The sequence below is a fragment of the Pseudomassariella vexata genome (genome assembly GCF_002105095.1).
Source record: "Pseudomassariella vexata strain CBS 129021 chromosome Unknown BCR38scaffold_6, whole genome shotgun sequence".
Taxonomy (NCBI): Eukaryota; Fungi; Ascomycota; class Sordariomycetes; order Amphisphaeriales; family Pseudomassariaceae; genus Pseudomassariella; species Pseudomassariella vexata.
The window spans coordinates 825,093-852,612 of NW_024467961.1; the positions used below are offsets into that span (position 1 = coordinate 825,093).

Here is a 27,520-nt window from a genome sequence, read left to right on the forward strand (position 1 = left end):
CGGAATTGATGATCACTTGAACAAATGATCATCTTCGCCAGCCCAAGAGTAATACGTTGTGATTATGAGAATCTTTGAGGGGATAGAGAGGCCATACTAATCATTCCAGCCCAGTCTGACCCCTTCAACTAACATAGTAAGTTCCAACTTCAGACTATTCTATTAAGCGGATGGGCCGTGCAGATCCCCGTCAATACTACTGTAGCCGAACCGATATAACCATGTTCTTCCTTTAGTCTGGTTGTTTGTGCATCCCGGAATCCGCTTAGCTGTTCGGATGGATTAAGAAGGGTATTTGCCACGTTGGCATTGATTAGTTTGGAGGGGAAGTACATCAAAGAAAATATTTGACCGGAACAGGCCGGCTATATTGGTCAAATACCTTGGTTGCAGTTATATTTTTCGATGGGGGTTGCAGAGAAGTCGGGTTAAAATCATCCATTGTGAGCAACAGATTTTGCCTGTCTGCGTTGTTGCTGTCGTTATTGAGAACGTCAGATGTTGATGAGAATAGTAAGGATGACTGTACGTATCGCATGGCTTTCAGCTGTGGATGACGTCCTGTCTGCTCAACCACCCTGCAGCCACGTTTGTACAACGTCCCGAGCTTCTCGCTATGATCTGACGCAAGGTAGCTGAATCAAGTTCCACCACAGACGTCAACCTTGGCTGTAAGTGGCCATTTCGCATTATTGGCTGGACATTGGGATTAGACGATTTCAGTGTTACTGGACGGAAGGACGGTTCCTAGCCTGTCCGAAACATTCAACTTCCGAAGGGGGAAGTGAGGTCTCGGATAATCTTTTACATTTTACGAATTGGCTTGGTGTGTATGTCCATCACCATTCTCATTAAACTGTAATGAGCAAGCCCGCTGCCGCCCAGCCTTGGTTTGCTGCACCATGTATGTACGGTAGCTTGCACCACAATGCAAGCGACTTCCAGAAGAGTGGATACTTTTCGAAGGATTCAACGAGCGGGAGGCTGCTTGGTGTGATGGATACTAAAGGGAGGTTCATGTGTGTATGTCGGTATATTAACCTGCCCTTGACTCTCGCCTTGTTTCTTAGAGCTGCAACTCCATCCAGAGACATTGTTCCAATTTTCAGACCCTCAACTACCACCAAGCAAAGGTAATTAGTAACGCAGACCGAAACTTCACGATGTTGTTCTCAACCAAGTCTATCCCGTCATTGGCCGTTGGCTTCTTGGCCATCTGGTCCTGGTGAGTATAACTCCCACTTATGCGCATATTGTGTCGGTAATGAAAGCTAACCACGACATCAGCACCGCCCAATTAGCAGAAACCGACGCGCCTACGCCCACCCAGCCCGCTCACTGCTCGACCACCATTGACGACTTCGAGCACATGACCGGCTGGGTGACCACGCACAGTTGCTATACATACACTTCAACCACACAGGCCTGTACGTACACTGACCTCATGAGAGTCTTCCCAACCGAGAGAGTAACGGAGTACTGATGATGGTAAAATAGCGTCGTGTCCAACCTACTCCCGGGATCCTTCGGCCATCTGCCCGTTGTACATCCAAGTATCCACAATCGACGTCCCTTGCGCGACAGACTGTTGCCCGACGACAGGCACGACGTACGTCACCGAGGCCTCTTGCTCGACGAGTGTGCCATGCCCGGTCTCTACGGAATACATAACCTCGACCACGGGCTGTGCTCCTTCTGCAAAGCCTTGAGCACTTCGGAGGATGTTGGAGTGAGTAAACAAGATATGAAAGTGCGTCGCAATGCGACTCGGACTGGGGCTAGACGCAGAGATAAAAGGAGTTCGTATCAGGTTCCAAATCTATTGCCATTTGTCTCGTCTATAGTTTTGGTATTCTCGACCCCGTCAAATGGCCATATGATTATCGCACAGTAGCTCCCTTCAACGACTTCACAATGCAATGCCCCCCGCTCTTGGTGACAAGCTTGCCCAAGCCTTGCTTGCCCGTCTCCTTAACCTCACCTGCATCAAAGACAACTTCGAACGAGTCGTTTGTGGTGAAACCAGGCTGGAACATTTCCCAGACCTTCTTCTTAGGGTTGAGGACACCCTCGGGCTCGCCTTCCCATCCCTCGAAGTTGACTCGCTCGCCTGCTTTCGCGTCGGCGGGAGGTGAAACCAGTTCAATCGGACCCTTGTGGTCGTCAACCTCACCCTCCTTCAGTTTCGGCGATGCAGCCAAGACCATGGCGCAGGACTTGACACCGCGCATCTTCACGGGCTTCAAGTTGGCGACCACGACGACTTTGCGTCCTTGCATCTCCTCCAATGGGATCAGTCCATTGAGCCCTGAGCAGACGGTACGGCAGATCTGGCCCTCGTACTCGGTGTAATCCTCCGTAACCTCCTTGTCACCCATGGCAACGGTAGATACATACAAGCTGTCGGCTTCGGGGTGCTTGATAGCCTTCAATATGTGGCCAACCCTGAGATCAATAAGGGCAGGCGTCGGTGCCGCAGCCGTGGCGGCAGGGGGTTTGGGTTGCTTGGGGGCCTTCTCCTTCTTCTCTTTCTTTGGCTTTGCCTCGCCGCCGGCCCCACCAGCTGCGACGACGGCATCCTTAGCATCAACTGCCTTCTTCATGACCGTCTCAGCGGCCGCCTTGGTGCGGTCAGCCAGCGTGGCATCAGCACCACTTCCTCCAGCCGCTGCTGCGGCTGCAGCAGCCTTTTCCTTCTTCAACCGCTCCTTCTCGGCTTTCGCATCGACGGGCGGGGTGACGTAGAGAATCTCCTCCGAGTCGACCTTAATCTTCTCGGTATCCTTGACATCGAGGCCGAAGACGGCCGAGTTCTGGACGAAGTCGAGATGGCGCACAATGTAAGGGTGGCCTTGCTGGCCCGTTCGCTGCTCGGAGGTCCATTTTGCGACAACAGGTGCGAGGGTCTCGTAAATTGAGATATCAGCCTTGGATGGCTTGGTACCGAGTAGGGTTGTTCGGGTGGAGAGGTGAGAGTTCAGCGCTTCCAGAATAGACGAGTCAGCGGGCGAGGACTTGAGGCGGTCCGAGGTGGTGATCCATTGCTGGATCTCGGTCTCCTCGATCGACGAGTACTTCTGGGACGAGATGGCAGCCATTGCGACGGAGCGTAAAAATGAAATGCTCCTCAAAGCAGGGCGGGCGAGACTATGGATTGACAGTTTGGCTACGATTGACCTACTTGTTCAGTAGGTGAGCAGTTTAGCGGGGTGCTTGGGGGGTGTGAAGCTGGTGCCCCTCCATGGCCGTGGGAATTTTTTGAATTGACTCAGTGTCCGGTAAATGCATTTGACTGTGTAAAAGCATGATCGGAGATGTTAAAAATCCGCGCCGCCAAATGCCGCGAGCAAGCTACCGCACAAGTAGAATGTCCATGGGGGGGGTCTGGGTGCCACATCGGGACCTGAGCCGTGCTGCTTTAAGCCTGAGCCTGGTCGGAGCTTGGCCTGAGCTTGGCCCCCAATGAACGCATCCAAAAACAGACAAGTATACATAAAGGAATTATGCACAAATAACTGGCGTAACGAACCGACTTTTACGGTAAAAATAAATTATGGGGTTTCCGTTTATGGCTTATGGCTTAGTGTATCTCTGGATCTTCGTCCTTTATTAAATTTCGCCGAAGCTACGATTGAATTGATCTGGACATATTTATTATATCATATGAACCTCCGTACTATCCATGGTATGGTCCAGTTGCTTGGGCTTTAGAAAGAGATCGCTATATGAGTTTATGTGTGTAGTAAGGCATTAAGGGCGACCGGAGGCAAGTTATTGGTCTTTTTGTCACTTATCACTGTTTCAGAAGTTGGTGGGCCTGCTAACATCGTGAAATACTTTTTCAAGTCAATCATAGAGAACCCCGTCTAGGAAGAGGCCATGGATGATGGTGCCGTGGATGAGGGTCTCATCTTAGTACCGCTCGCTGAGAATTGGAAGCTGCGCTCTCACAATTCCCACTTCAGGAGCATTACTTGTTCTTCCATTTGGCTATAGCTAACATGAATGCCTACGCAATCTCGTACCCAATCGTGCCTAAAGGGACAGTTCGTATCAGACTCGTTTTCCACCCCCACAACAGGGAGTTCTCTTTTTATAACCAATTCTTTATTTTCACCGCCTACAATGAAGAGCAACAAACCTGTATAATGATGAAATTCGCAGGAAATGTCGGAAGTCATCAGGTTCGATGGATGTTTGACATTGCTCCCTTTGTGTGAATCTAAGGTATTTTCAATTCAGAGGCTGTGACGGCAAGACCGACGACAATCAGAGCTTCCAGAGGCAAGGAGACATATTTTGTAAACCGGTTTAAATCTATCTATCTATATAAGCATATTACGTTCTCCTCCCAATTCAGCTTCAGATTTTGCTCGGCGTCCTAAATCCGCCTGGATCACTTCGAAAATTTCGCTTGTATCGCATAAGCCACACGTATAGCTCTCGGAAGGTATTTGTCGTCTCGCTACGCTTAATTTCGAACATTTCAAGGCTTGCGGTTATTGTAGTGCCGATCTATGCATGCTTATGCCTATAAGTCAATGGTGAGGCATGTTGGAATACCATTTTCCTTAGATCGCTCTTTCAGTCCAAGATGTAATTATTCTAGGTTTCCTTAAAAGTGTTGTAATGGGGTTGAAGTGGTAAGGTGTGTTGCAATTATTTATATGTATGTATGTATAACGTGAATGTACACCGAGCTGGCCATGACACCGAGCTGGCCACTTTCATGCGCCAACGCGACCGGCCAACTTAATGTTTGATTTTCTCAACAACCAATTATGGCAAAGTCATACAACGAAGCAGACTTAATGCTAGCCCTTCAAGCTCTCAAAAATGACCAAAACTTAGTCTCCGACAAGCGGCAAAAACGTACCAAGTCCCCCGAAGCACCCTCCAAACGCGTAAAAACGCGCCCGAGGCGCTGTGGTATTTGCAACGGGACTGGGCATAATGCGCGAACTTGTAACATCGCATTGCCATCTTCTGGAGAGGAAGATTCAGAGTAGTTTCAATTGATTTACGGCGTTGTGGTTTTACTATCGTAAAATTTCTATGCGAGGTTATGTAAGGGTGGCCAGCTCGGTGTACATTCACGTTAGCTTCTCTATACTAGCCAATCAGCTTTCCCTACGATTAATATGAGGACAATGTGATTGGCTTGCACTTAGCGTTAATAGAATAGGACTATTACAGTTTCCGTTAATATGGTTTTGCCGATATAAAGAGATGCAACTTCTGCAAATACCGCTCCTATATGTCTTATATATTCCTAATTCGCCGCCATCTTCAGAGTCGGAACAAACCACACAAACGGCTGGACGAAGCCATTTTACCAGTTCCTTTCTCGATGACTTGCGTCCGGTCCAAACAATGCCTTTATCTGCTGCATCCCCTCATCCAGAGGTGGGATCTAACGGAAGTACGTACCGGCTGCAGCCCCGTAGACATTCGCTTTTGCTGCAGTACCTCTTGGAATGTAGAGCAGCCCATCAAGTCCACTTGGGGTGTGCTCTTTGGATCGAGTTGTCAGATTATGTCGCGGAGGGACCCGCCAGCTTCTTGGCCTTTTTTTTTTTTTTTTTTTTTTTTTTTACCAATCCCCTGTCCTGAATCTGACGTAGGATACCGGCCAATTCAAGTGTCAAAGGAAATGGAGATAACTAAAGACTGTAGGCGATCCGACAATTTCATAAGGTTCTCCTTGTCAAGACTGTACTCATCGATAATAACGCCTCGTGGGCTTACTGCGAGCTCGCAACTTCTAAGCCCTTTTCCGATCACTCGATGTTGGACCGGTTGAGATGCGCTAGGAGGGATGGACGGATAGATAGGCCGTTTACGGAGTACAGAACGGTCGCGTGGAATGGTAAGCTAAGGTCGGGAACGGTAGGGCGAATCTCCATTTTTGGTGCCGGACCAGGGGTACTGGGGCTCCCTTCTAGCCAAACCTCTGGTTTACAGCTTATCTATGGGAGAGCGGACGGGATCCCGAGTTCTCTGCAGCGTATGATCGAATGTGATAGTGACTGGTGTAAAAGAGTATTATATACTAGGTTCAACTGATAAGTTCAAAAGTGAAGAAGTCAAAAACATACAACACCAGGGATTCGCTGGTGGTCACCCACCCAACTACTAATCTAGCGGTTTGCAGCTTATCTATGGGAGAGCGGACGGGATCCCGAGTTCTCTGCAGCCTATGGTCATATGTACCGGAAAGTGGTCGTCTATTTGTATATATTGGCAAAACAAAAGCACTTGCCTAATTCAAAATCATTGTGGTGGGCGACTCAGGCTCTTTTACCCCCTCACTACCTCAGCTAACACACTTGATCTAATCCTTAGGCAACTTACCTCCCTCCTCCCTTCGTCAATTAATTTTCGCTTACCTATCATTAAGCGAATAGGCAAAAATATCATCAATTTTTTCTTCCTTCCTTTCTTGCCCTCCTCACCCTGATCAGTCACTCATTCTCCCCCCATCCACCCACACCATGCCCGAGCGCAAAACCTACATAGTCGAGCACCTCGACCCCGAGCTAGGCCCCTGGTCCGAGCTCGAGTATCTCACCATCGCGAAAGAAACGCAACAAGCAGGTGGGGCATTCGTGCTCTCGTCGCTGCCGTCGGGTTTCCAGGTACCTGCGAAGCTGGCCGAGGAGCCGGCGTTCAAGGCCGAGCAGAGGGGCGTCGAGGAAATGTATCCTGCGGGCAACGGGAAGGAGAGGGTGTGTTTGCTGGACCCGTCCGCAGAGAAGGATTTAAATCCTGAGGATAAGAGGGAGTTTGATGTTTTTCTGTTTGGGGGGATCTTGGGTAAGTTTACAGATGTGCTGTGTTGGGTTAGGGGGGATGAGGTAAGGGGCAGAGAAGCGATAAGGGGAGAATGGGAGAGAAAACGGGAAGATATGCGCGAGGAAGGGCCAAATGCTGACTGAACTCGTTATAGGGGATGATCCGCCGCGAGGTACGTGAAGCCGATTCTCACTTGCCAGTCATAGATTTTCAGTTGTCGATTTTCTATAAAGCAAGGTAGCTGAAAAGTAGACGACGCAGACCGCACCTCAGAGCTGCGCAACAAAGGCTTCCAGGGGCGCAGGCTGGGCCCCGTACAGATGACGACCGACACAGCTGTCCGGGTGACGCGCATGGTAGTGGACGAGCAATGTGAGTTATCCACCTGCCCGTGTAGCAGGAATATGGAATAAGCCGGAATGCTAAAGCCGCTTGATACGTACGCCTTACTAATTACATCTACAAGACACCCTCAGCATGATCCCTTACCTTGACATGCCCGAGCTCAAGTTCAATGAGCACGAGAGCACGCAAATGCCATTCCGCTATGTCAAGGGGGATGATGGGAAGCCCATTATGCCCGAGGTAAGCTCTGTTTTCTCTTCAAGCAGTGTACTTCATCGTAGTGACCTTGTGGAAAGGCTGAATTAACTGGGTTGAATAGGGCATGGTGGATTTGATCAAGAAGGATGCCGATAAGAGTATCGACGACCTGTTCTGATCTCATGGGATACGTTCAAAATCCATTGGATCCTCAAGTACCTATTAAGTGTAATCCGAGTCTCATCGGCCTGTCGGTTGTGCGTTGGATCGCACTTTGGTAGCAAGCTGGACAGCCGGCCTTGAGCATGGTCATGTCTAGATTGGGTCAACTTGGTTGGTTGTCGTCAGCCAAAGAAAACAAGTTTTCTGGACTTCTCGGTGATGTGATGTCTCCCGCCCCCTTCAACTGGAAGCGATTGCCGGTGCCAGTAATGCCTACTTCTCTACAACAGATACCCACTATGTTCAATCATGTGAACTGGAAATCGTCTTTATATTTCTTATCTGTTCTATTGCGTATACGATCAGGAATTCCAACTACCCTTCTTGCCCTCCGCGATGCTATGCAAAATCCTGCACCTCCAAGTCTGGCACACCCTCTCCCTCCCCAGGTTCTTGAACTTAGGTCCTACAGGACCCGTAACATAATGATACTGTCCAAACAACCTCCACTGCCTCCGATCGTCTAGACCGTACAGCCTGTCTCCCCAAGGCCCCTCGTAATGAAACCAGTCTGTCGGCTCGTCCGGATTTTCCCTTACCGGCTCAAGCCCGCCCGCATCGCCTGTGGACATGTAATCATACCAATACCCCCTCAAATTCTTAGCCGGGTCCCAGAGCGGGCCCCGGTCCGTCACGTCCTTCAGCATCTTGAAGGGCAGCACATACGGGTGATACCCCGGCGCGGCGTACATGGCGTGACTGCCGACGGCGCTGTAGATAACCGGCCGCTGGGTCAGCGTGTCGTTGCCACGCTTCTCCACGGCACGCCAGGCGTACGCTTGCCCGCCCTCGTGCTCGCTGAAGAAGACGGCACGCGGGATGCCAACTTCGAAGCGGATCATGCAGTGCTCCCAGTCACCGACGTGGTTGCCAAAGCGGATCCCCAATACGGTCTGCCCCAGGTTGTAAGCGTAGAAGAAGAACCAGAAGGCGTCGACGATGCCCGAGCCCTTGTCCACGAGGACCAGGGTCGCTGGAGCTTTAGAATACCCGGAATTGTCGGGCTTGTAATGAGGCGTCTCAACGATGGGATATTGGGCCTCGGACGAGCGCCTCTTCCGTCTGCGATCCTCGGGATATGACCCGCCACCAGGACGCTTCCGGGGATCGGCTATCCTGTGCAAAGGGTGTTCTCTATCGACCTCGTACCAGGTCGTGTCTTCGCTCAACAAGGGTTCTTCATCACCGCTGTCTGGTGCGGGCGCCTTAATGGGGTCATCGCTTTCTGGGAAGGGTGATGGGACGTTGAAATGGCTATGGAGCCATTCGGGCCGCAACTCTACGTCATCGTTACTCTTCAAGTATACAGAGCCAGCCTCGGAGTCCAGCCAGTGGAGGTTTTGCAGAGCCAACGGTGCTGAAGCGTTGATTTTCTCATCATCTGCATAGGGCGACATGTGTCTAATGTGATCGGCGATGTCGGTGGGCCAGAAGTTTTCGCCCGAATAGAGATGGACCAGCGGTGCAAACTTGAGCACATAGTCCGGTATCTCCCTCAGCTGTCTCTTCCCATCCGCCTTATCGCCTTCTGCGGCATTATCCCATTTGTTTTCCGTATGCGCCTCCCACGACCGCAACTCCAACCTTTTCAAGTCTCCCTCATTGTCATCGTCTTCGTCCTGGCGTGCCGGCGGATCCGACCGGAGATGGAAAACACCACACAGACCGAGCCAGCGACACGACTGCCGGTCGAGCCAGTACGGCGAGGTGTCGACCCAGCGCTTGTTGGCCTCGCGCTGTTCCTTGTTCGGCGGCGTAGGGTTGAGGACGCGGGGCAGGAACCAGAGGAGGAAGACGACGGCTGCGATCGAGGCGACAGCGGAGGCGAGGCGGCGAACGTGGTACATTGATAGCGATGGTTTTCGAGGCAGTACAAAAGAGCGGTCTCAGTTGCGGAACGGTCAGCAGACCCTGTCTAAGGAGCGTCGTGAACGACTAGATCAGATTTCAAAATGTTAAGAGCGGCAAAGGAGGGACTTCGCAGCCAGGAATGCATATGCATGGTAGAAGGGAATGAAGCAAATCTTGAAGAGAATAAGAGAGGAGGAGGTCTAGAATCAAGTCATGGTTGCGCCATCTGGGCTAGAAAGTGCAAGGTCTGGAATTCTAGCGCAAATGGGAATGCATCGTTGCGACGGTGTCAGCTCCGAGGGCGGCGGTGGGGAGGGATAGTCAGGTACGTCGTAAACTGCTTGTTAGCAGGTACATTATTCTGGCCACTGTCAGCGGCATCATAGAAGTACCATCTTATCGTGCAGTCACCTGCCCCTCCCGCATGATCATGGTAGGTTGACTGTCACACCTGGGCAGGAACGAACCACTCAATATGTAGCCCAGCACCACATCATTGAATTGTTTGAAACTGGTGCAGCATTTGCGCGATCGCACTATCAGAGAGCCATGCTTGTCATTTAATAGAATGAATGATGCTTCGTGGCCGGAGAAGATTGAGGATTCGCGCTGTTCAGATTTTAATGACGTAGCAGTCTAGACAGCGTTAGGATAAGGGTTTAAGGGTGAAGCTGGGGTTAGGGTAGCATTTGTCAGCCCAGAGAAACTTGTGCCAGGTGGGCCCTAGTCTACAAGTCACAGTGTTCTTCCTTGCATCATTTTGCAAGACGTCGTCACTAATGGTGCATATTTACAACCAACATGTCACTGTAAAGTAGGTCAGTTGACGTGGACATTTGCATTCGGCTTCGCATCACTGCTGTACAATATCAAAAGCAGAACCTTACAATCTTCAACACCAGGTGTGCGGAAATTGTGAAAACTACCGAGTTAACGATATTCATCTGAAGTTTGACTTATACTGGCCGAGACCGAATATGTCTGACACGTAACTACGCCTCCTCAAAACTCATGTGAAGCCCATTTCCACGTTCCTACTCTAACTACGCCAATTTCTGCGGTGTTTAAGAACATAGCACACCGCGTGCATGACTAGCTTTTCTAATGATCACCATCGACTAGTTGCAATTATCGCTCTTCATTACTATGGCAAAATATTCGGTGAGAATTGTAATCTTAGTATCAAGAGTATAGACACTCAACGATGTAGGCCTCTTGAACCAAGCAACATCTAGTACATGCCTTGTTCAAATCGGACTACTCCAGTCACAAATTGGTGATTCGACTTCAACAGAACACTCCGTCAGAAGGCTGAGCCACCCAGCATCCACTTGCAATCAGGCAGCAGTCTCCTTCGACTCACTCATCCTCTCATGATGTCCTCCGACCGCCCCTTTCTCCCTAACCTCGGCGGCTCTCCTCTCAAGATCGACACCCAAGTTCGCCCTGTACGTACTTTTGTCACTGCCCGGTACAATCCAAGGCGCATTGGAGAACAAGTAATTCATCTCCTCCAGCGGTAACTGCTTAGTCTCCGGAAGCAAGGCCCAGAAAAAGATGGCATTGGTGAAATTGCAGACGACAAATACGAGGAAGTAGCGCCACCCCACGCCTTCAATGGCAGGGTCCGTCACCTGGCCGATCATAGTATTGAAGGCGAAGGAGATCATAGTGGCGATGGAGACGCCCTTGGACCGCGTGTGGGTGTCGAAGATCTCGGCGGGGATGATCCAGGATAGGGGCCCGCAGGCATACGAGAAGGAGATATTGAAGAGCCAGGTGACGATGATGAAGCCCCAGCCAGCGGTGCCCGAGGCGTTTTCCGAAGGGGGGAACTTGGCTGCGAGAAAGAATATACGTCAGTTTGGGGGGTCATTTGGCTTTGGTTCAGATTGAATAGGGAGAGACGAGCGGGTTACGAACCAATCAGGATGCTGACAATGATGAAGGTAACGCAGTTGACCAGGTTGCCGATGATGAGGGGCCAGCGACGGCCGAACTTGTCGATGGTCAGGATACAGATGGCCTGGGCGATCAGAGCCAAGATGGAGTTGATAGCTTGGTATTTCAGGGCATCGTCGGCGGAAATGCCGATCTGGGCGAAGATATTGACGGAGAAGTACTGGATGGCGGAGACGCCCGTCATCTGGATCGAGGCCTGAAGGGCGCAGGCGAGGAAGAGGCGGCGGAAGGAGGAGCGGCTGGTGAAGAGCTCCTGGTAGCTCTTGGCCTCGTGCTGGTGCTCGAAGGCAATGGTTTCCTATTTTTGACCTCGATGTCAGTATACGCATCTCATTGCCTATTGGCACGATAAGATGAACGAAGGGCTTACCTGAATCAGAGAGAACTCAGCCTGAACCCAAGGGTCCTGCGTATTTCCGTGCGCATGCAGACTAGCCAGGGTCCGCAACCCATCCTCGACGCGATCGTGGTCGATTAACCAACGCGGACTCTCGGGGAACAACAGAATAAGCGCAGCGAGTATCACAGCCGGCATCATCTGGATCCCGAGTGGAATGCGCCACTGTCTGGAGTCGGTATAGTTGGTGAAACAACCCCACGAAATCCACCCTGCCATCAGGGCTCCAATGCCTAACATGAACTGCTGCAACCCCGTCACACGGCCACGGATGGATGGGTGGGCGATCTCACCCTGATACACGGGGATAATCATAGTCAGGAACCCGACTCCCAGTCCCGCAATGGCGCGGCCGGCGTACAGATAGTTGATGCTTTGCGCGGCAGTCTGAAGGGCACCTCCCAGGAGGAATAGTAAGGCACCGGTGAGGATGGTTTTCCGGCGGCCCAGGTAGTCGCCTGCGGGTCCCGCGAACGCGGCGCCGAAGAAAGCACCGCCTGTAAAGAGCGACACGACGGCCCCGTTTTGCGCCGCCAGCGGTTTGAAGAGTTCGTGGTAGGACGAGCTCCCCACCACGCCGGCGATAACACCCAGGTCGTAGCCATAGAGGACCGACCCGAAGGATGCAAACACGCCTACGAGGAACTGGGCGTCTCTTGTTAGTCTTCCGTTGCTGTAAAGAGTAGCCTGCTTCCACCCTGGACTTTGAGTTACGTACCTGGTACGTATGCGGGTTGAGCGGCATCTTGGCTGAAGCAGCACTGGTGCAGTGCAGAGTAAAACAAAATAAGTATGCTTGGCTCAGAAACCACCACGCAGAGCAGAGCAACAGCGTGTTATATGGTTAGGAGTCGGCAGCCCGGGATCGAGAACCACCGAGGGCCCAGTCCCATGGTCGATGCTGCCTATGCTGCATCGACCCATTCCTTCACCTTGAGACGCTAAGGTCATATGGAATTTCTAGAGAGATCAAAAGTGTTGGAGAAGTTTACGACTTTGCCGTTCTGGCCGAGGTTCCATTGGTGGAATTGGCGATTGCCAATGCTCCCCGGACAGGGTTTCTATACGCGCTCCAATGGGAACTAGTAGTATCCCTAGTAGATAGGCCCGAAAGACGTGCAAATCCGGGGGTTGGAGTTGGATGGGTTGAGCTTATGCGGGGAATTTGGGGAGAAGACGGGGTCGAGTTGCAATTTGATCGTGCTTTCCCCCTGCCCAGATGAGCTTCATTTATGATGTATGCACAGTAGAGCCTCATGGCCGACGGCCAGTAGGTCCAGATACGTCTGGGTATGGGGTATTATGCGTGTCCAAACAAGGAATAAACCTCGTGTGGTTGTCTCGGTGTCAAGCTGAGTAACACTCCACACACTTGGAGTCTCATGGTACATCATGAGAGCACCGGTCATTTACACAGGCATAGTCAGTCGACTGGGGCCACGGAAGCTTCTGCCAGGATATCGCATGTTTTTAGAACAATGCTAACCAACAAACCACGCAAGAGGCTTCGTTGGCATGGGAACCTCTAGACTGCATTGGAGTACCACATATCCATGGCAGGTTTCCTACTTGCGGACTTCCCTACATACCAGTTTCCCATGTATAAAGACAAGACTCCTTCCCGCAATTCCAATAGAGTCAATGGAGTTGCCTTAAATATAGGCCTCTTCGAAACACCACCGGCATCTGAGCAATACTATCTACAATGTCTATTGTACTGTATTACGCTTTGCAGTAATGAAAGGACGAAATAGCACTGTTCCCGAGTCTTCGCTTTCGTAACCAAGAAAGAAAAAATGTCCCAGTTCCTCATACACGGCTCGTCCTCATTCCAGTGGAGAGTGTCTGGACCCACTACCTTCTCACCGCTGTCATCAGCTCACCTTTGACGACTTCGGTACGGAGAATAAAGACTTTCTGGTTTTTCTGAGCCGCAATTACTTTGACCATGATCCAGTCACATTGGAACATAGTAACCATTGAAGATCCCTCGCGAGAATTTCGTATTCTATTGTCTTATTAGGCATGTGACGAATCAAAACCAAGTCTTCCAGGATGTTCATAGTAAAGGGAAAGTTATTTCTAAATGTTTTGCCGTCGTTACTGGTTCCAGGGTGAGCATTGAGTTGGCACTCAACTTGGAAATTATGATACGTAATACTTAAGACATAATTTCTAAAGGAGTATGCCATGGTATACAACCGTACGATAGTACTTTCCCGTCATATGGCAAGGAATGACATGACTTCAAGTTACCTATCTTAACAGCTCGTTGTGTTGTACTTACAGGTTGAGAACTGTATCCCTGTTAAACCTGAACACCGTATTATTCTTACACAATATAGTTTCTCTCATGCACGCACATTTACCTGGAACTTCGCTAACTATTGGTCCATCAAACTCATGATGAAAGGCTACAAGCAGGGACCGATTGCCCGTTGTCTTCGCGAGGACATCTGGAATGATCCGCTGACGCTGCACCACTTCGTGTATGACTCCGTCGTATGGACATATCGAACCTATTTGCTGCGAATCACCTTGGATTTTGATTTCAACGCGGGTCTATTGCCTCCGTTGATTTGGGAGATCTGGCACGAGCACAAAACAGCCACAAGCAACTCAATATATCAAGAAACTAGTGTTTCAACATACGGTCTCATTACCGAGTATACTTTCTTGTACACTTAGTCCCCAGCCACGACCTAGTGAAACTGATCCTCGGTAACTCCCTTCCCCATCGCACTCGTACTAGAGATCCCGCCAGTAACCATCTTAAGCATCTCATCACTATACGTGGCGCCGGACCACTTCTGGTGCTTGACGACATCCACCTCACCATCCATCTCTGGCTCCTGAACCAGTTCGCCATAAGCGCGCATGCCCTGGGCGGTGTAGGCCCGGGCGAATTGGTCGCTGATGAGGGCCGTGGTGTGCAGGCCGGCCAAAGTGATGAACTGCCAGCAGTAGCCCAGCCTTGCCAGGCGCTGGATGTACGTCTCCTGCTCGTTGCGGGGCATGGCGGCTTTCCAATTGAAGGAGGGGGATAGATTGTAAGCCAGTCTTTAGTAGGTTGTCAGTAATTGCTCAAGTTCTTTGAATGAGGGTTGAATCGAATTGGTTTGTTGTTCGACTTCCGGAGGGAAAGGGGGGTAAAACTCACTTCTGCTCCGGCCAAACCGCGTGAACCCCACTAGCAAACTCCTGCGCCTGCTTGAAGTCCGGCAGCTTGCTCTCCATCCATATGGCGTCACAGTACGGTGCATACGCAACGGCACGGTTGATAGCACAATCGCACCCGCCCTTCAACCTGTAGTACCCCTCGCGAGTCCGGGGCGCATCCCAGTCAAAGAAGATATCGACCTTGGTGATGCCATGCGCAATGGCCTTCGCCTCTGTGTGACTCTTACCCTTGGATTGGGCCAGGTACTGGCTCACTAACTCCTTCTTGTTGGCGTACGAACCCGCGTTGATGGTCTCGATGACGGCATCGTGAAAACGCTTGAGCCCGGCGTCCTTCAACCATGCATCCTCGACGGTCTGCAATTCCTCGCCGGACTTGCCTGCTCCCTCCGCTGCCACCATGAGGTCGTTGAGGGGCTGTAGCTTAGGATTGGTGCTGCCCATAATGAAGGCATGGTCGCGGGGGTCGATGGTGGTGGTAATGAGGGTAGCCGCCTCGGCGTCGGTTCTGGCCACGGCCACCAGGTCGGTGCCCATGATGTCTGCCTGTGCCCGGATTGCCACCAGTCGGTTGATGTGCTCACTGATGGGCACCAGCACTTTGCCCGCCATGTGTCCGCATTTCTTCGTTCCGGGGGCTTGGTCTTCGATATGGATGCCCGCCGCGCCGTGCTCAATAAAGAGCTTGGTCAGCTTCATGACGGCCGTCAGGCCGCCATGGCCCGTGTCGGCGTCGGCGATGATGGGGCGGAGGTAGTCAATGTTCTGCATTTTGGCTCGGGCTGATTTGGGCACGCTCAGACGTTCGTTTCTTTGCTTGCGGTCGTGGAAAAGTTGTGCCATGAAGAGATGCTTCACTTTATTCGGGACCGTGGTCTGCTCCGTGTTAGTCTCGGGTTTGCTAGCTGATACTTGGAGCAAACAGAACTCACGTATGGGTAATCTGCCAGATCGGGACCGGGCTCGTCGGATGAAGAGGCAGTCGACGATGATTGCCAGCCAGAAACGTAGACAGTGTCCAAATACTTGGCCATTTGCGTCACCATGGTCGGTTCTAGGCAGCCATAAGTGTAACTAGCATCACGACTCTGTTGTCCGTTCAGCACCTTCAATCCTCCGGCTCTGTATATACAAGGGGTTACCTACCTTGAATCGACCCTCGAGGATCTTCCACAGCTTCTTCGACTGGGCATTGCTCGGGTATTCGACCTTTAGATGTCCCCGCTTGGAAACGATTTGCTCGGCCGTGAAGGGCCTCTTGGTGTATCTCCATCTCGAGTCACTCCACCACTTCTTGACCTCCTCGACCTCTTTGGCGAACAAGTCATCTTCGATATTCGGATCCACCCCGTTGTTGATCATGTTGTTGAACGCCATATTGGGCAACTCGTTAGATACCAGTGAGAGGTAATGATGTGCGCTCGAGGAATCTGAAACTAGGTATGGCTCAGAGGAATGTAAACCCGGACACTAGTTGGCGTGCTGGTTTGTTTCGACACTTTGTACAAACCAAGTACACGAAAAAAAAATCAGATGAGAACAGGAAAAGAGAACCTGGAAAGTTGTGGAAAGGTGAAAGAAACAGAGATCCCGGACTAACAAGTACAAGTTTCACTTACACCAGAAGCCTGGCGGGAGCTATGCTTCTCGGGAACGATCGGTCGAGCGGCTCTGGGTAGTTTATCGACCAAGTTACACCCTGGTCCACCAAACTTGTGACAAAGTCCGCTAACCTCTCCCTGCCCAGCTTGCCATGGCAGAACCTTTGACTCAAGTAACCGCCGCGCCGAGGCGGCATCTCTGTGGTGGAGGTGTTACGGGGACCCGGATTCGGTTCAAAGGGTGTAGTTGGAGCGCTAGCGAATGCCGTCATTGGCCGAGTTGCCGAACAAAAAACTTACATGCCACCCACTCCCCCGCATTGGGGGATAAGTCGAGGCCCACAGAGGCAAGGATGAACGTGCATGGCATTGACTTTCGTATTGACATTTGACAATGACGCGTGCTGCTGAATGGAATTCCGTTCCTTGTAGGTCGGCTCTTCGACACAATTACCTCGCCTGCCTTTCCTATGGACCAATTCGGGTGGACACTACTTTATCTGATGATCTAGTTGAGGATAGCCGAGCAGTTGATCTTTTGTAATACTGAGGGTATGAGAATTGACTCCGTCCGGTCGTCACGTCGTTGCATGTGGTCTGATCTACTCTGTGACATCGCCAAACCTTGACATGTGAAGATGATCGGTTCACAGTATTTGGATCACGAGACAGTCTTTGACACCTCGACATCGCATTAGCGTCGTTGGCCTTCATCAGTGCGCCTTACAGTATGGCGATGATTCTAGTTCGTCATTGGATGCCGCTATGCCTCGGCTCCGGGTCTGCTGTTTGGTCAAGTTACTGTCACATGACGCGGCTTAAAGTCTATAGGCAACTTCGGTGAGTTATTCCAACATATACATGTGTAGTCTAGGTATTTGAAAGCCAGCTCTAACCTAGAGATGTAGCATTGCTTCCAGTTGATGGTCTGATCAGGCCTGATCAGAATCCAAGGGTGGTTTACTTTTACATCAAACAGACGAAGCCATGCTGCCATCTTGCCTAGAATGTAATGTCGATTGGAATCCTAGAAGAACCCAACCTTTTACACATTCATAACCTCCGTCATTTAGTGAGTTGTATGTTATCCCCCCCCCCCCCTGAAAGAACTTCGCATGCTGCCAATTTTGTTGAACCAGGGCCAATAATGTTAGCAAGTTGACGCCAACTTCACGCAGCTCCGATGTTATCCTCAAAGCTTTCTTTTTCTCGGAAGTACCAGCCCGCAACGGTCGGCCTTGGAGTTCCTGCGTTGCGCTTGGTCCCGGCTGGATCGTGACTACAAACCTGTGAGGGGCATACTAACGGCCCAAACAGCGAAAACTACCAGTGGCCATCTGTGACGCAGTACCATGAAGTTGTGCGTCAGAGAATCTATGCCAGGCTCTGGAGAAACTTGTCCTCCTTAAGCTGTTGTGCTTTCTCAAATGTCTCCCATGGGGTCAACGTGCCCAGGGCTCGTTTCATCTCAGTATTGACAAATTGGAGGCCATACACATAACTGGCATTGACCCAACCAAAACTACGGTTGTAAAATTAGTTCCGCTCACTGATATTATCAAGAAAAACAGCACTTACCCTTCCTTGGCGACGCCCTTAAAATCAAGCCCCTGATTTCCGTACTCAGCGTCCACTCGGTGCGGGTCGACAGGACGTGTCACGTCGTATTTCTCGACTACAACCCCGTTGAAGTCAAAGAAGGCCTTTGTGACCATAAAAAGCCACCGGTATGCTAGCCTCTGGGCGAGATCCTGGTAGCCGTAGCGGTAGAGACCGGTCCAAGCAAGCATCTGTTGAGGCGCCCAGCCGTATGGATAATCCCACTGCCGGTTGGGCCTTTCTAGACTTGTTTGACCCCGAGATTCCTCAGTACCAGATAGGAGTCCGCCAGCTGCCTCAAACATAGGCACGGCCTTCTTGACAACTCTGGCAGCCTTCTCCGGGTCAGGAACTCCAGCCCAAAGGGGCCAAAACGTGGTACAGCTTTCGTAGATGCACTGTTGTTGCTTAACAGTGTTGTAATCAAAGTACATGCCCTTCTCTTCATTCCACATGTATTTGTGTATGACAGCCCGGCGTCTCTTCCAGCGGCGGTCCCAGATTGCTGACGTCTCAATCTGACCTGGTTTCATTGCCCCGCTACACCACTCAGCCGGAATTTCCAGTTTGTCGCCAAAAACGTTGCGGATGGTTCGGGAGATGTCCATCTCGTATTTGTAGACCAGGGAGTTCAGGTCGATGGTAGCGAGATCGGCACAGACTCCTTCCAGTCGGTATGATGTGTCATGGCCGGATTCTCGGACGCCACGATCGTGGAGAAAGTAGTCGTCCAACTCCGGTTCTTTCACCTCTCCATAATTGTAAGCTCGCACAAATTGCTCAAAGGTCATGCCGTGCTTCTTCGCATAAGGTGCTAGGATGTGGACAAAATGAGAGGCTTCGGTCTCAGGAGGCACGCCTAGTCCTTCAGGACGGTATCTGGACAGCCCAGTCTTCGGGTCCAACCTGGGCTCGGACATCCAAACGCAATAGTACTCCTTGATCGCTGCCAAGAACGCGATGCGGAGAAACTCCAATGCTCCTGGCTCGTGTTTAATCTTTTCGTAAACCCGCAACGCCATATCAGTCAGAAAAGGCGGCTGTGATCGGCAAAGGTAGTACGATCTCGTTGCGTTGAGAATCTTTCCGTAGTGCCTGATACAGAAGCAGAAATTCCGGACCATAGACTTTGCTAGATGCACTTTGTCGTTGACAAGAAGTCCCAACGACTCCATGTAGCTGTCCCAGCCGTAAAGCTCATTGAAGCGGCCGCCTGGAACTACAAAAGGGAGCCCACGGAGTATCTTTTGGCCTGTCTGGGGATCCACGATCTCTTCCATCTCTACAGCAAGAAGTCCGGGTTTGGCGTTCATGTTTCTTACTATCTCGGGAGTTATCTTCTCAGGTAACATAAGGACATCCAATCGAAGCTCGGGTCGCTCTTGTGCCACTTTCCGGTAAAACTCGAATTGCTCGGGAGCGCCAGGGGGAATATAGATTCTCGGACGCGGATCATCAGTCCAGTCTTTGGGGTCTTTTGCGGCGATCTCGATGGAAGAAGCATCAATCCGTCTCGTCAACCCATCCCAGAACTGGTCCTTGATCAAGCGAGATAACCTGTTGACGGGATTCTCGTTTAGTCGACCAATATCAAGGATGACTTGTTTCCGGCCAAATTCCTTCGCCATGAATAGCTCTTGCAGTAGGTTCGACAGCATGTATGTTCCCCGGATGTCGAAACGATTATAGCCACCAGACCCTGCTGTTCGCAGCGAGATGACCTTGGGGCCCGCATCCTCGATGGTAATCTGCATGTTTCCATCGGTATCCTCCTGCTTTGCCAAACTATCAAGCGTGTGGTCCACATCGACGAGGAATTGGCGTGAGTGGGGTCTGCTTGACTCATCTGGCGAAAGAAGGGGTCAGCAGGATATACTATGTGGCTTGTTGCAGCAGTTCTCGGTTGCATACCATGACTCCCTCGTCTATGCGGCTCTACCAGTCCCATGCGCTCGAACTGTTGAACCAAGCCATTCTGTTTACCAATATTAGTGCTCAGCTTTGCTAGCCGGGCAGTGTTTGGCTTGCCTGGGAGAATGTACGCGAGCGATTGTGGAATCGGTTCGTGTGCCGCTCGTCTGAGGTATAATAGGTTTTTGCATCATCATAAATACCAAGATCATCATTGGAACCGAAGCTCCCTTCTTGTTGGCGAGGTCTCGCCGCCACCGGGTCTGTTGAGCTTGCCATGAGAAAGTCCCGAGTAGGAAGTCTCGTCGCGGCAAAGAATTTTTATCGTTTATGTCTATTCGACTGTTGTTGTAAACTCTCACCCCCAGTGAAAGCTAGGACTTCTTAATCGTATATTGGGTCACAGAGCTGTTTACGCAGGCACTCAATGAGGTTGTCTGTGTGGACTTCGTTCGTCGTGGGTAGGCAATGGGCTCGTTAGGTCGGGAGATATGATAAGACTGCAACTTGCGGTGAAGCTCCCATCTCAGTCTCCAGGTCTTGCTCAATATTTGACCGCGGGATGTTGCTGTCACGAAAGACACATAGGTTCTGATAAGATACAGAGAAAAGGAAGCTCTTGAGAGGCCAATTGCTGACAGATGTTTCTAAGGTCAGAAACAACCCTAGTGCCGCCTGCCGGAGGGGCACGATAAGGTACTTAAGGGGAGAGACCCTTGTTTCCTTGATTTTGTGGAGGGCAAGCAGGGGCACAGATGTAATGTAGGCCGCTTCAAGTGGTAAAGATGAGACGGTCAGGTTTGCGAGGACTTGTTCACAAGTGGTCGAATGCAATTGCTCTCGGGGAATTACCTTTGAGCTCAAGATAGTAGTAGCAGCCCGCAATTCGAGGCGATGATATCATCAAATTGAGTTTTGCAGCTTCGAGAAGGAAGGAGTAGCTGCATCCCAGGTCGCATCCACCAATTGTCGCTAATTGCGGGGTTGGCATTCACATTGCAAGTGTGCGAAGCAGGGGGCATTATTTCTCATATTCTTATCTTGATTATAGCTCGTGTATCACCTTTCTCATCAACTTATTATCATGCAGCTACGTTTACATCTTGGGGCTTGCCACATTGCTCTGAACAATTATTCAATCATATGGGCTCATGATCTGTCAAAGTTGATTCACCGACGGAGGCGGGCTTACCGAAGTTCCCCTGACTCGCATCAGACTCTCAAATCCATCTCATATCATTTTGGTTCGTCAAAGATATCGAAGCTCTTTTTTCCAACTATGTACAGTGTGGGCAATGATATGTAACCTCACTTTGAGCGGAACTATTTTGAAGTCGATCTAACGGTCGCATTTTGTCCCTTCAACACCACCAGGGCCGTTGAGACAAGACTTGCTCAGGGTTTGATTTGCATCGACTTTCACGAGTCCGGAGAAAGGACGACCGGCAACATATGTTTGAGGCACGAATGTTGGTACGGAAATTCGGAAGCATATCCTGAATCTACCTGACACCGCAGCCGTGTGACATCTCGAGGCAATCGACATGTCGAAACGCAACGTCCTACCCCGCGATTCCCGCACTGTAGCATGTCAGACTCGACCCTGCTAATCCTGGAGGCAAGTCAACATTCCAGACAGTGTCAAATGATCACCATGCTACACATTCATGGCATTTTGTACAAGCCGGAGGTGTTATTCATATCAAATGATCATAACTGGGTATCAGCCTTAAATCTGGAAAGCAGCGGCCCAGGTCCGAATCAACAACACAGTCCTACGACGATTGTGGGAATCTCTGGATCGGCCACATGGAATCCCACGGACTCGAGTCTGGATCTTACTCAGTTTATTTGGATAATTCCGTATCCGATGGGCACCAGATCGCTCGATGTATAACCCAGCTATCCGGCCTCTCTATAAGTATCTCACTTGGACGCCTGCGCTTATCTGGTTCCGGTACTCGGGGTTGGCGTTATCCAAGAGTCCTAATCTGGGTATCATGATCAGTGATTATGCCGCCGGTTGAGTGTATTATTATTAGGGCCGAGAGACAATTTCCGCAGATCTCACATCGTATAAAGTATTGAGTTTCCGAGCTCCTCCATTCGATTACTTGTACAGCCACGCATTGGTCCCAAATCTTCATACTATGTCCAGCCACAGAAAGCCACTAGGCCACAAGAGTGTGGTGACGAGCTGAAGCCTGAACCGACAAAGCGGGCCTAGGCCTGGACCCCAAAATAGACAGCAGCCAACTTGACTCGAACCGAAGTTACGCTCGCTTGCAACCGTTCCCGAAGAATATATTGACTAGTATTGGTTCCCAATCTGGAAGCTGGATGCAATACGTAATGCACGACATGTGCATATTCAGGAAAAGCAAAGCTGGACGAGCCCATCCCTGCGTCCACAAGCTCTGTACACATCGCCATCTTTCCAGTCCCATCCCGGAAGTCCCGACACCCAAGACTGATGCAGTGGGCTTTTGGAAGACTACAACAATCTATAGAACGGAGATAAGCGGCCCTTGGAATTGTGCCCAGACCATCACCAACCACCGAGGAACACAGACCGGTGAGGCCGGTTGTTGGGAGATCCTTGCGAGCTATCCGTAAATACTGATCCTAAAGTTTGATGAAGCATTGGATGAGACCCATCAGAGTCAGCACCAAAGGACATTTAGAGCAACGGCGCAAACCCAATTCCAAGAAGCGCTGATCTGGCTTGTTTCTCAGGCAATCATGGCTGCAGAGATCATTAGCCGGCTTTCTTTACAATTGGACACCATAGGCAAGCTAGCTTCGTGGCGTACATGTGCTAGGGCTGGCTACAGAGTACTAGCAAGGAACACAGATGGCCCACACACCCTCGTTCGGCGGGATTTCCTTAAGCTTATCGCTCATTGATCGTAGCCCGGCCGCAAATCTCGTATTGACACTGGCACCTGAACGAACTCGATTGCAGGAGAACATCTCGGACGTTTATCGATATTGATACCTGAATGCGATTCTGACAGCCAGGACGTTCCACAAGTCCACCAGGGATTATTTCCTCGCCATCAAATGATTGGCCCCGAGTTTATCGTCAACCTTTATTTCACAGGCTGTTTCACTGCTGTGGACCATGGTCATTATCGCAAGTATCTACTTACGAGTGGGCCGCCTGGGCTGGATTGTCGGGAGCTGAACTACCTAACAATCAGCCTATTATGGCTGGATCTCTAGGCTGTAGTCGCATCGGTGGCGAGCCAGGCCCTTGCTGCATACTTCGTACCAGAAAGCCCACCAAGACTTGGCTGCCCAGCCCTGCTGTCACGACAAAACGAACTAGGCTTCTACCCATAGCTTCATGTTCTTCATCGCCTGTGTAAAACCCTGACGCCATGGCAACTGGTGATCGACAAATATTACACTCAACTTCGTACGGAACGAAGTGTCGTATCTTGAACTAAGCTCTTGAGTAAGCGTCTGCTCTGAGATCATCTCCCAACATCCTAGTCCGTTCCCTATTCACCAACTGAGTTAGAAGAGGGCTCCCAGGGCCCCTGGTTCCCAAGCGCTGCAGCTTGTTGCAGCCAGCTGTAGGGCCGCCATGTAATTTGCACATTTTTCCATTATTGGTAGTGCCCAGACCGGAAGGCAAGTCTTCGAGTGCAGGGGCAAGGTCCCGTGACATCCAGTGATGCGATTCCAACCAAGGAAAAGCCGTTGGCACTTTCACCCAGCGCTCCGGCCCCTGGGATCTTTGGTACCAGTACGAAGGTGATCAATAACCCAAGCATTCCGTAAGTGGGGTTAGTATTGTTCTTTAGACCCTAGGTTCAATTCTTTGGTCTGACGCCGGGATGGGATGGTGCGTTTCCCAGGTCACCATGCGTTATCATACATTAGTAGGTGGCTTGAGTGATGGTGTTGCTTTCCTCTTCGCGGCCACAGCAGCCGGATGCGTATGTCGCTAGCCTCTGTCCTCGTCTAGACCACTGTCGCCATTGCCAGCCAGCTCATCAGGCTTGTCAATAAACCTGCTGTGCGGCTGATATCCTACCTGGGCGGCATGGTGCTCTAATCCTGGAAACACTGCAGCAAGTCAACTTGTTCGCTCCTTCGGGTTGATCCCAGTACTTTGAGCTTCCCATCCTTCCTTCTTTTCTGCACCATCTTCTTGGTGAACCATTCTTTCGCTTTTGCCAACCCCACGCTTGGGGATTCTTGCACGCAAGTGTGGTTGTCTTTCGTTATACTCCACAACACTTGCTAATATGGGTTTGCTCAAATCGTACTTTGCTCCGGGCAAGGAGACGGTGGATGAGAAGAAAGGACACAGCAAGAAGGGCTCCAAGACGGTTGTCAGCGAGACAACCCTCAAGAACCTCACACCTGCCGGCAAAGCGATACCCGCTGGGGCCAATGGTGCGTCTACTTCAGCAGCACCGGGAAATCCTAATGCTTCCCGTCCGGCGTCGATGTACTCGACTCGCCGAGCATCGTTTTATCCCACCGGCGACTTCCGAAACCACCAAGAAAGTCTGCTCGATGTGAAGGCAGATGTCATGTGCAGTTGGCTGTACCAGCAGCAACTAGAGAAACAATATGCGACTGGCATGCTGCCTGGGGAGGGCGTGGTGCTCAAGAAAGCAAAGGGCAATTATTCCTGTTGTCCGCCACAACTTCAAGAGATGCCAAACAGTCTGTACGACATGGCAATGGAACTGAACGTCAGAGTACGTATCAACTCACAAGCTCGCCTTTTGACATGGACTGAAACAGTTGCCTTAGTGCGCGATGACAGTCAATACCAGAGTAATTAATGTCATCCTGAATTCAAGGAGGACGACTTACGAGTACATCCCGCTCCCCGATGGTTTGCGACTGCAGGTACTACCTACCATGCGCGAGCTCCCTCACTGCCAAAAACACCACTTTGCTGCGTTTATCCAGGATGCCCAGATTCTCGTCGTATGGGACGATGAGCCCAAGAAGGTGCTTGCTAGAGCCGACATGCTGGAACGACAGTTGATGAAAATGATCTGGGGAACTGGAGAGGATGATGAGGAGACCGAGGAAGACGAGAAAAGCGGAGAGAAAGGTGTGATCGAGGTAGGCGTGTCGGTAGTTGACCTCGAAGCCGCTCTTCAAAGCGAAGTACGAAAAACAAAACTCACGAGTCCGCTGACCGTGGGCTTGACGTTGGCCTTATGCATTTCGTGTACCGGCTTAGGTCTGAGGAATCTTGCCTTCGAGGTCAAGACGGACGGTTCGTACACGCGACTGGCTCTTATGGTGTGTATCCCCGCGCAAATCCTAGTGGCCATGTTCTTCTTCCAAACCATCATCGTCAACATTTTCGAGGTGCTTGGTCCCATTTCCGCTGTGGACAAGAACTCAAAGTTCTACTCTGGCAAGGCACCGAAACGCCTTGATCGGAACTTCCACAATCTTCCGCACGTCACTATCCAGATGCCCGTGTACAAGGAGGGCTTGAATGGTGTCATCCGGCCAACAATCCACTCATTGAAGCAAGCTATTTCGACATATGAGATGCAGGGCGGGTCTGCCAACATTTTTGTCAACGATGACGGTATACAGTTGATTCCTGAGGAAGATTCGCAGGCCCGTCGCGAATTCTACGAAGAGAGCAACATCGGCTGGGTCTCGCGTCCGAAGCATAATCCTAAGCCCGAAAATGGCGAGCGCCCTTTCCTGCGTCGAGGCAAGTTCAAGAAAGCGTCGAACATGAATTACGCCATGATGGTTAGCAACCGCGTCGAAGACAAACTTGTGCAGGTACCTCGATCGTCCAACTGGACCCAGGCGGACGAGTACGGCGCCTACGAGCAGTGCCTTGCCGAGGTGTTGCAGGAGGATGAAGGCCGGACCTGGGCCGAGGGCAACATCCGTATTGGTGACTACATCCTCATCATCGACTCGGACACGCGTGTGCCCGTCGACTGCCTTTTGGACGCCGTCAGTGAAATGGAACAGTCTCCCGAAGTGGCCATCCTGCAGTACACGTCGGGCGTCATGCGCGTCACCACATCTTTCTTTGAAGGTGGCGTTACCTGGTTCACCAACCTGATTTACTCGGCTATTACTTTCGTTGTAGCAAACGGTGACGCTTGCCCCTTCGTGGGTCACAACGCTATCCTCCGCTGGTCCGCCATCCAAGACGCCGCCTCGTACCACGACGATGACGGCTACGAGAAGTTCTGGTCTGAGTCCCACGTATCCGAAGACTTCGACATGGCCCTTCGTCTCCAGTGCGCCGGCTACATCCTGCGTTTTGCCTCGTACTCGGGCGAAGGGTTCGAGGAGGGTGTCTCACTCACTGTCTACGACGAGTTGGCCCGCTGGGAAAAATACGCTTACGGTTGCAATGAGCTGATGTTCCATCCCCTCCGATACTGGCTCACCCGCGGCCCCATCACCCCCCTGTTCAGGAAGTTCATGACTTCAAGCATTCATCTACCCAAGAAGATCACTATCTGCACTTACATCGGAACTTACTACGCCATTGGCGCCGCCTGGGGTTTCGTGCTCATGAACTACTTCCTCACGGGTTGGTACTTTGGTCTGTACGACAAGTACTATATCGATTCGTTTGGTATTTACGTGTCCATCGTCGTTGTATTTACCCTCTTTGGAAACTTCTCTCTCGCCATTTTGCGTTATCGTCTAAATCAGCAGTCGCTCCTCGCTGCACGTAAGTATTTTGTTCTTCTCTTCCTTTTTCAAGGAGGGAAGAATATTCCCTCCCTCTACTTTAGGATTCCTTCATTACTGAATCACTGACATTCTACACACACAGTCTGGAACAACATGCAATGGATCCCCTTGATGACCATTTTCCTCGGCGGCATCTCTCTGCACGTCTCGCAGGCCCTGCTCTGCCATTTTCTCTCCATCGACATGACGTGGGGTGCTACGGCGAAAGAACTCGAGGACGTCAACTTCGTTGAGGAAATCCCGCGCCTGTTTCGTCGCTTCAAGGGTACCTTCATTTTTGTTGTGCTCATGACGGCACTCATGATTTGTGGGTTCTTTGTTTTCCCCGAGGAGTGGAAGATCAAGACGTTCGCGTCCATCTGGCCCCTCGGGATGACGACCGTGTGCCACTTTTTGTTGCCGGTCGTGCTGAATCCTGCGTTGATGGTGTTTGCGTGGTAGATAAACCCCACGCACATCTCTCGCCGGAGAAAAGATAATAAGGATCGTATGGTCGAGATGTTATGAACACGGAATGATGCAGTACATAATGTTTATTTCTAGCTTAGGTGTTGGGATAGACGGGATTCAACTTGATTAGACATCCATATTGGAAAAGAGATTCTACGTGCAGGATTGGGGAAATGAATTATTGGGACTGACTGGCACAAATCCATGAGGCGCATTCGCTCTTTACATAACGGATATGGATGATGTTTCTTCCTCCACTCGTTCGCTCAGCTGTATATGCAATCTG

The 27,520-nt window shown here is 50.9% G+C and overlaps 8 protein-coding genes across 8 annotated transcripts; 3 read left to right on the forward strand and 5 right to left on the reverse strand.

Moving 5' to 3' along the window:
* The first annotated feature begins 722 nt into the window (after positions 1-722).
* Positions 723-1,795, forward strand: BCR38DRAFT_189108 (uncharacterized protein). Its single transcript, XM_040853988.1, has 4 exons — positions 723-1,023; positions 1,150-1,225; positions 1,288-1,427; positions 1,498-1,795. Exons 2-4 carry the CDS (start codon positions 1,164-1,166, stop codon positions 1,707-1,709), a joined length of 414 nt encoding a protein of 137 aa, XP_040716157.1. The 5' UTR covers positions 723-1,023; positions 1,150-1,163; the 3' UTR covers positions 1,710-1,795.
* An 85-nt stretch (positions 1,796-1,880) lies between these two features.
* BCR38DRAFT_340909 (uncharacterized protein) lies at positions 1,881-3,098 on the reverse strand (the record flags this gene model as incomplete). Its single annotated transcript, XM_040855819.1, has 1 exon — positions 1,881-3,098. One exon carries the CDS (start codon positions 3,096-3,098, stop codon positions 1,881-1,883), a length of 1,218 nt encoding a protein of 405 aa, XP_040716158.1.
* Positions 3,099-6,249: 3,151 nt separating this feature from the next.
* BCR38DRAFT_431619 (SAM-dependent RNA methyltransferase) lies at positions 6,250-7,827 on the forward strand. The gene is made up of 5 exons (XM_040860114.1): positions 6,250-6,816; positions 6,950-6,967; positions 7,057-7,167; positions 7,262-7,380; positions 7,460-7,827. The coding sequence occupies exons 1-5, from the start codon at positions 6,495-6,497 to the stop codon at positions 7,514-7,516; spliced, it is 627 nt and encodes a 208-aa protein (XP_040716159.1). The 5' UTR covers positions 6,250-6,494; the 3' UTR covers positions 7,517-7,827.
* Positions 7,828-7,862: 35 nt separating this feature from the next.
* Positions 7,863-9,407, reverse strand: BCR38DRAFT_408753 (vacuolar protein sorting-associated protein; the record flags this gene model as incomplete). The annotated part of the gene is made up of 1 exon (XM_040858298.1): positions 7,863-9,407. One exon carries the CDS (start codon positions 9,405-9,407, stop codon positions 7,863-7,865), a length of 1,545 nt encoding a protein of 514 aa, XP_040716160.1.
* Positions 9,408-10,748: 1,341 nt separating this feature from the next.
* BCR38DRAFT_484484 (MFS sugar transporter-like protein) lies at positions 10,749-12,515 on the reverse strand (the record flags this gene model as incomplete). Its single annotated transcript, XM_040863756.1, has 4 exons — positions 10,749-11,251; positions 11,335-11,671; positions 11,744-12,415; positions 12,489-12,515. The coding sequence occupies 4 exons, from the start codon at positions 12,513-12,515 to the stop codon at positions 10,749-10,751; spliced, it is 1,539 nt and encodes a 512-aa protein (XP_040716161.1).
* A 1,957-nt stretch (positions 12,516-14,472) lies between these two features.
* BCR38DRAFT_457282 (isocitrate lyase) lies at positions 14,473-16,327 on the reverse strand (the record flags this gene model as incomplete). The annotated part of the gene is made up of 4 exons (XM_040862022.1): positions 14,473-14,830; positions 14,931-15,826; positions 15,883-16,038; positions 16,097-16,327. The coding sequence occupies 4 exons, from the start codon at positions 16,325-16,327 to the stop codon at positions 14,473-14,475; spliced, it is 1,641 nt and encodes a 546-aa protein (XP_040716162.1).
* A 1,598-nt stretch (positions 16,328-17,925) lies between these two features.
* On the reverse strand, positions 17,926-20,340 carry BCR38DRAFT_457283 (neutral trehalase; the record flags this gene model as incomplete). Its single annotated transcript, XM_040862023.1, has 4 exons — positions 17,926-18,073; positions 18,130-19,996; positions 20,062-20,125; positions 20,179-20,340. 4 exons carry the CDS (start codon positions 20,338-20,340, stop codon positions 17,926-17,928), a joined length of 2,241 nt encoding a protein of 746 aa, XP_040716163.1.
* A 4,184-nt stretch (positions 20,341-24,524) lies between these two features.
* BCR38DRAFT_341102 (glycosyl transferase family group 2-domain-containing protein) lies at positions 24,525-27,225 on the forward strand (the record flags this gene model as incomplete). The annotated part of the gene is made up of 3 exons (XM_040855841.1): positions 24,525-24,782; positions 24,838-26,761; positions 26,867-27,225. The coding sequence occupies 3 exons, from the start codon at positions 24,525-24,527 to the stop codon at positions 27,223-27,225; spliced, it is 2,541 nt and encodes an 846-aa protein (XP_040716164.1).
* Between the last annotated feature and the right edge of the window lie 295 nt (positions 27,226-27,520).

Bases quoted from the DNA above. Each gene is read 5' to 3' on its own strand.
- BCR38DRAFT_189108 (XM_040853988.1), top strand. From the start codon at position 1,164: ATGTTGTTCTCAACCAAGTCTATCCCGTCATTGGCCGTTGGCTTCTTG. The intron at 1,226-1,287 runs GTGAGTATAACT...CCACGACATCAG, and splicing joins TTCTTGGCCATCTGGTCCTG to CACCGCCCAATTAGCAGAAA. The intron at 1,428-1,497 runs GTACGTACACTG...ATGGTAAAATAG, and splicing joins CACTTCAACCACACAGGCCT to CGTCGTGTCCAACCTACTCC.
- BCR38DRAFT_431619 (XM_040860114.1), top strand. From the start codon at position 6,495: ATGCCCGAGCGCAAAACCTACATAGTCGAGCACCTCGACCCCGAGCTA. The intron at 7,168-7,261 runs GTGAGTTATCCA...TACATCTACAAG, and splicing joins CATGGTAGTGGACGAGCAAT to ACACCCTCAGCATGATCCCT. The intron at 7,381-7,459 runs GTAAGCTCTGTT...TGGGTTGAATAG, and splicing joins GGAAGCCCATTATGCCCGAG to GGCATGGTGGATTTGATCAA.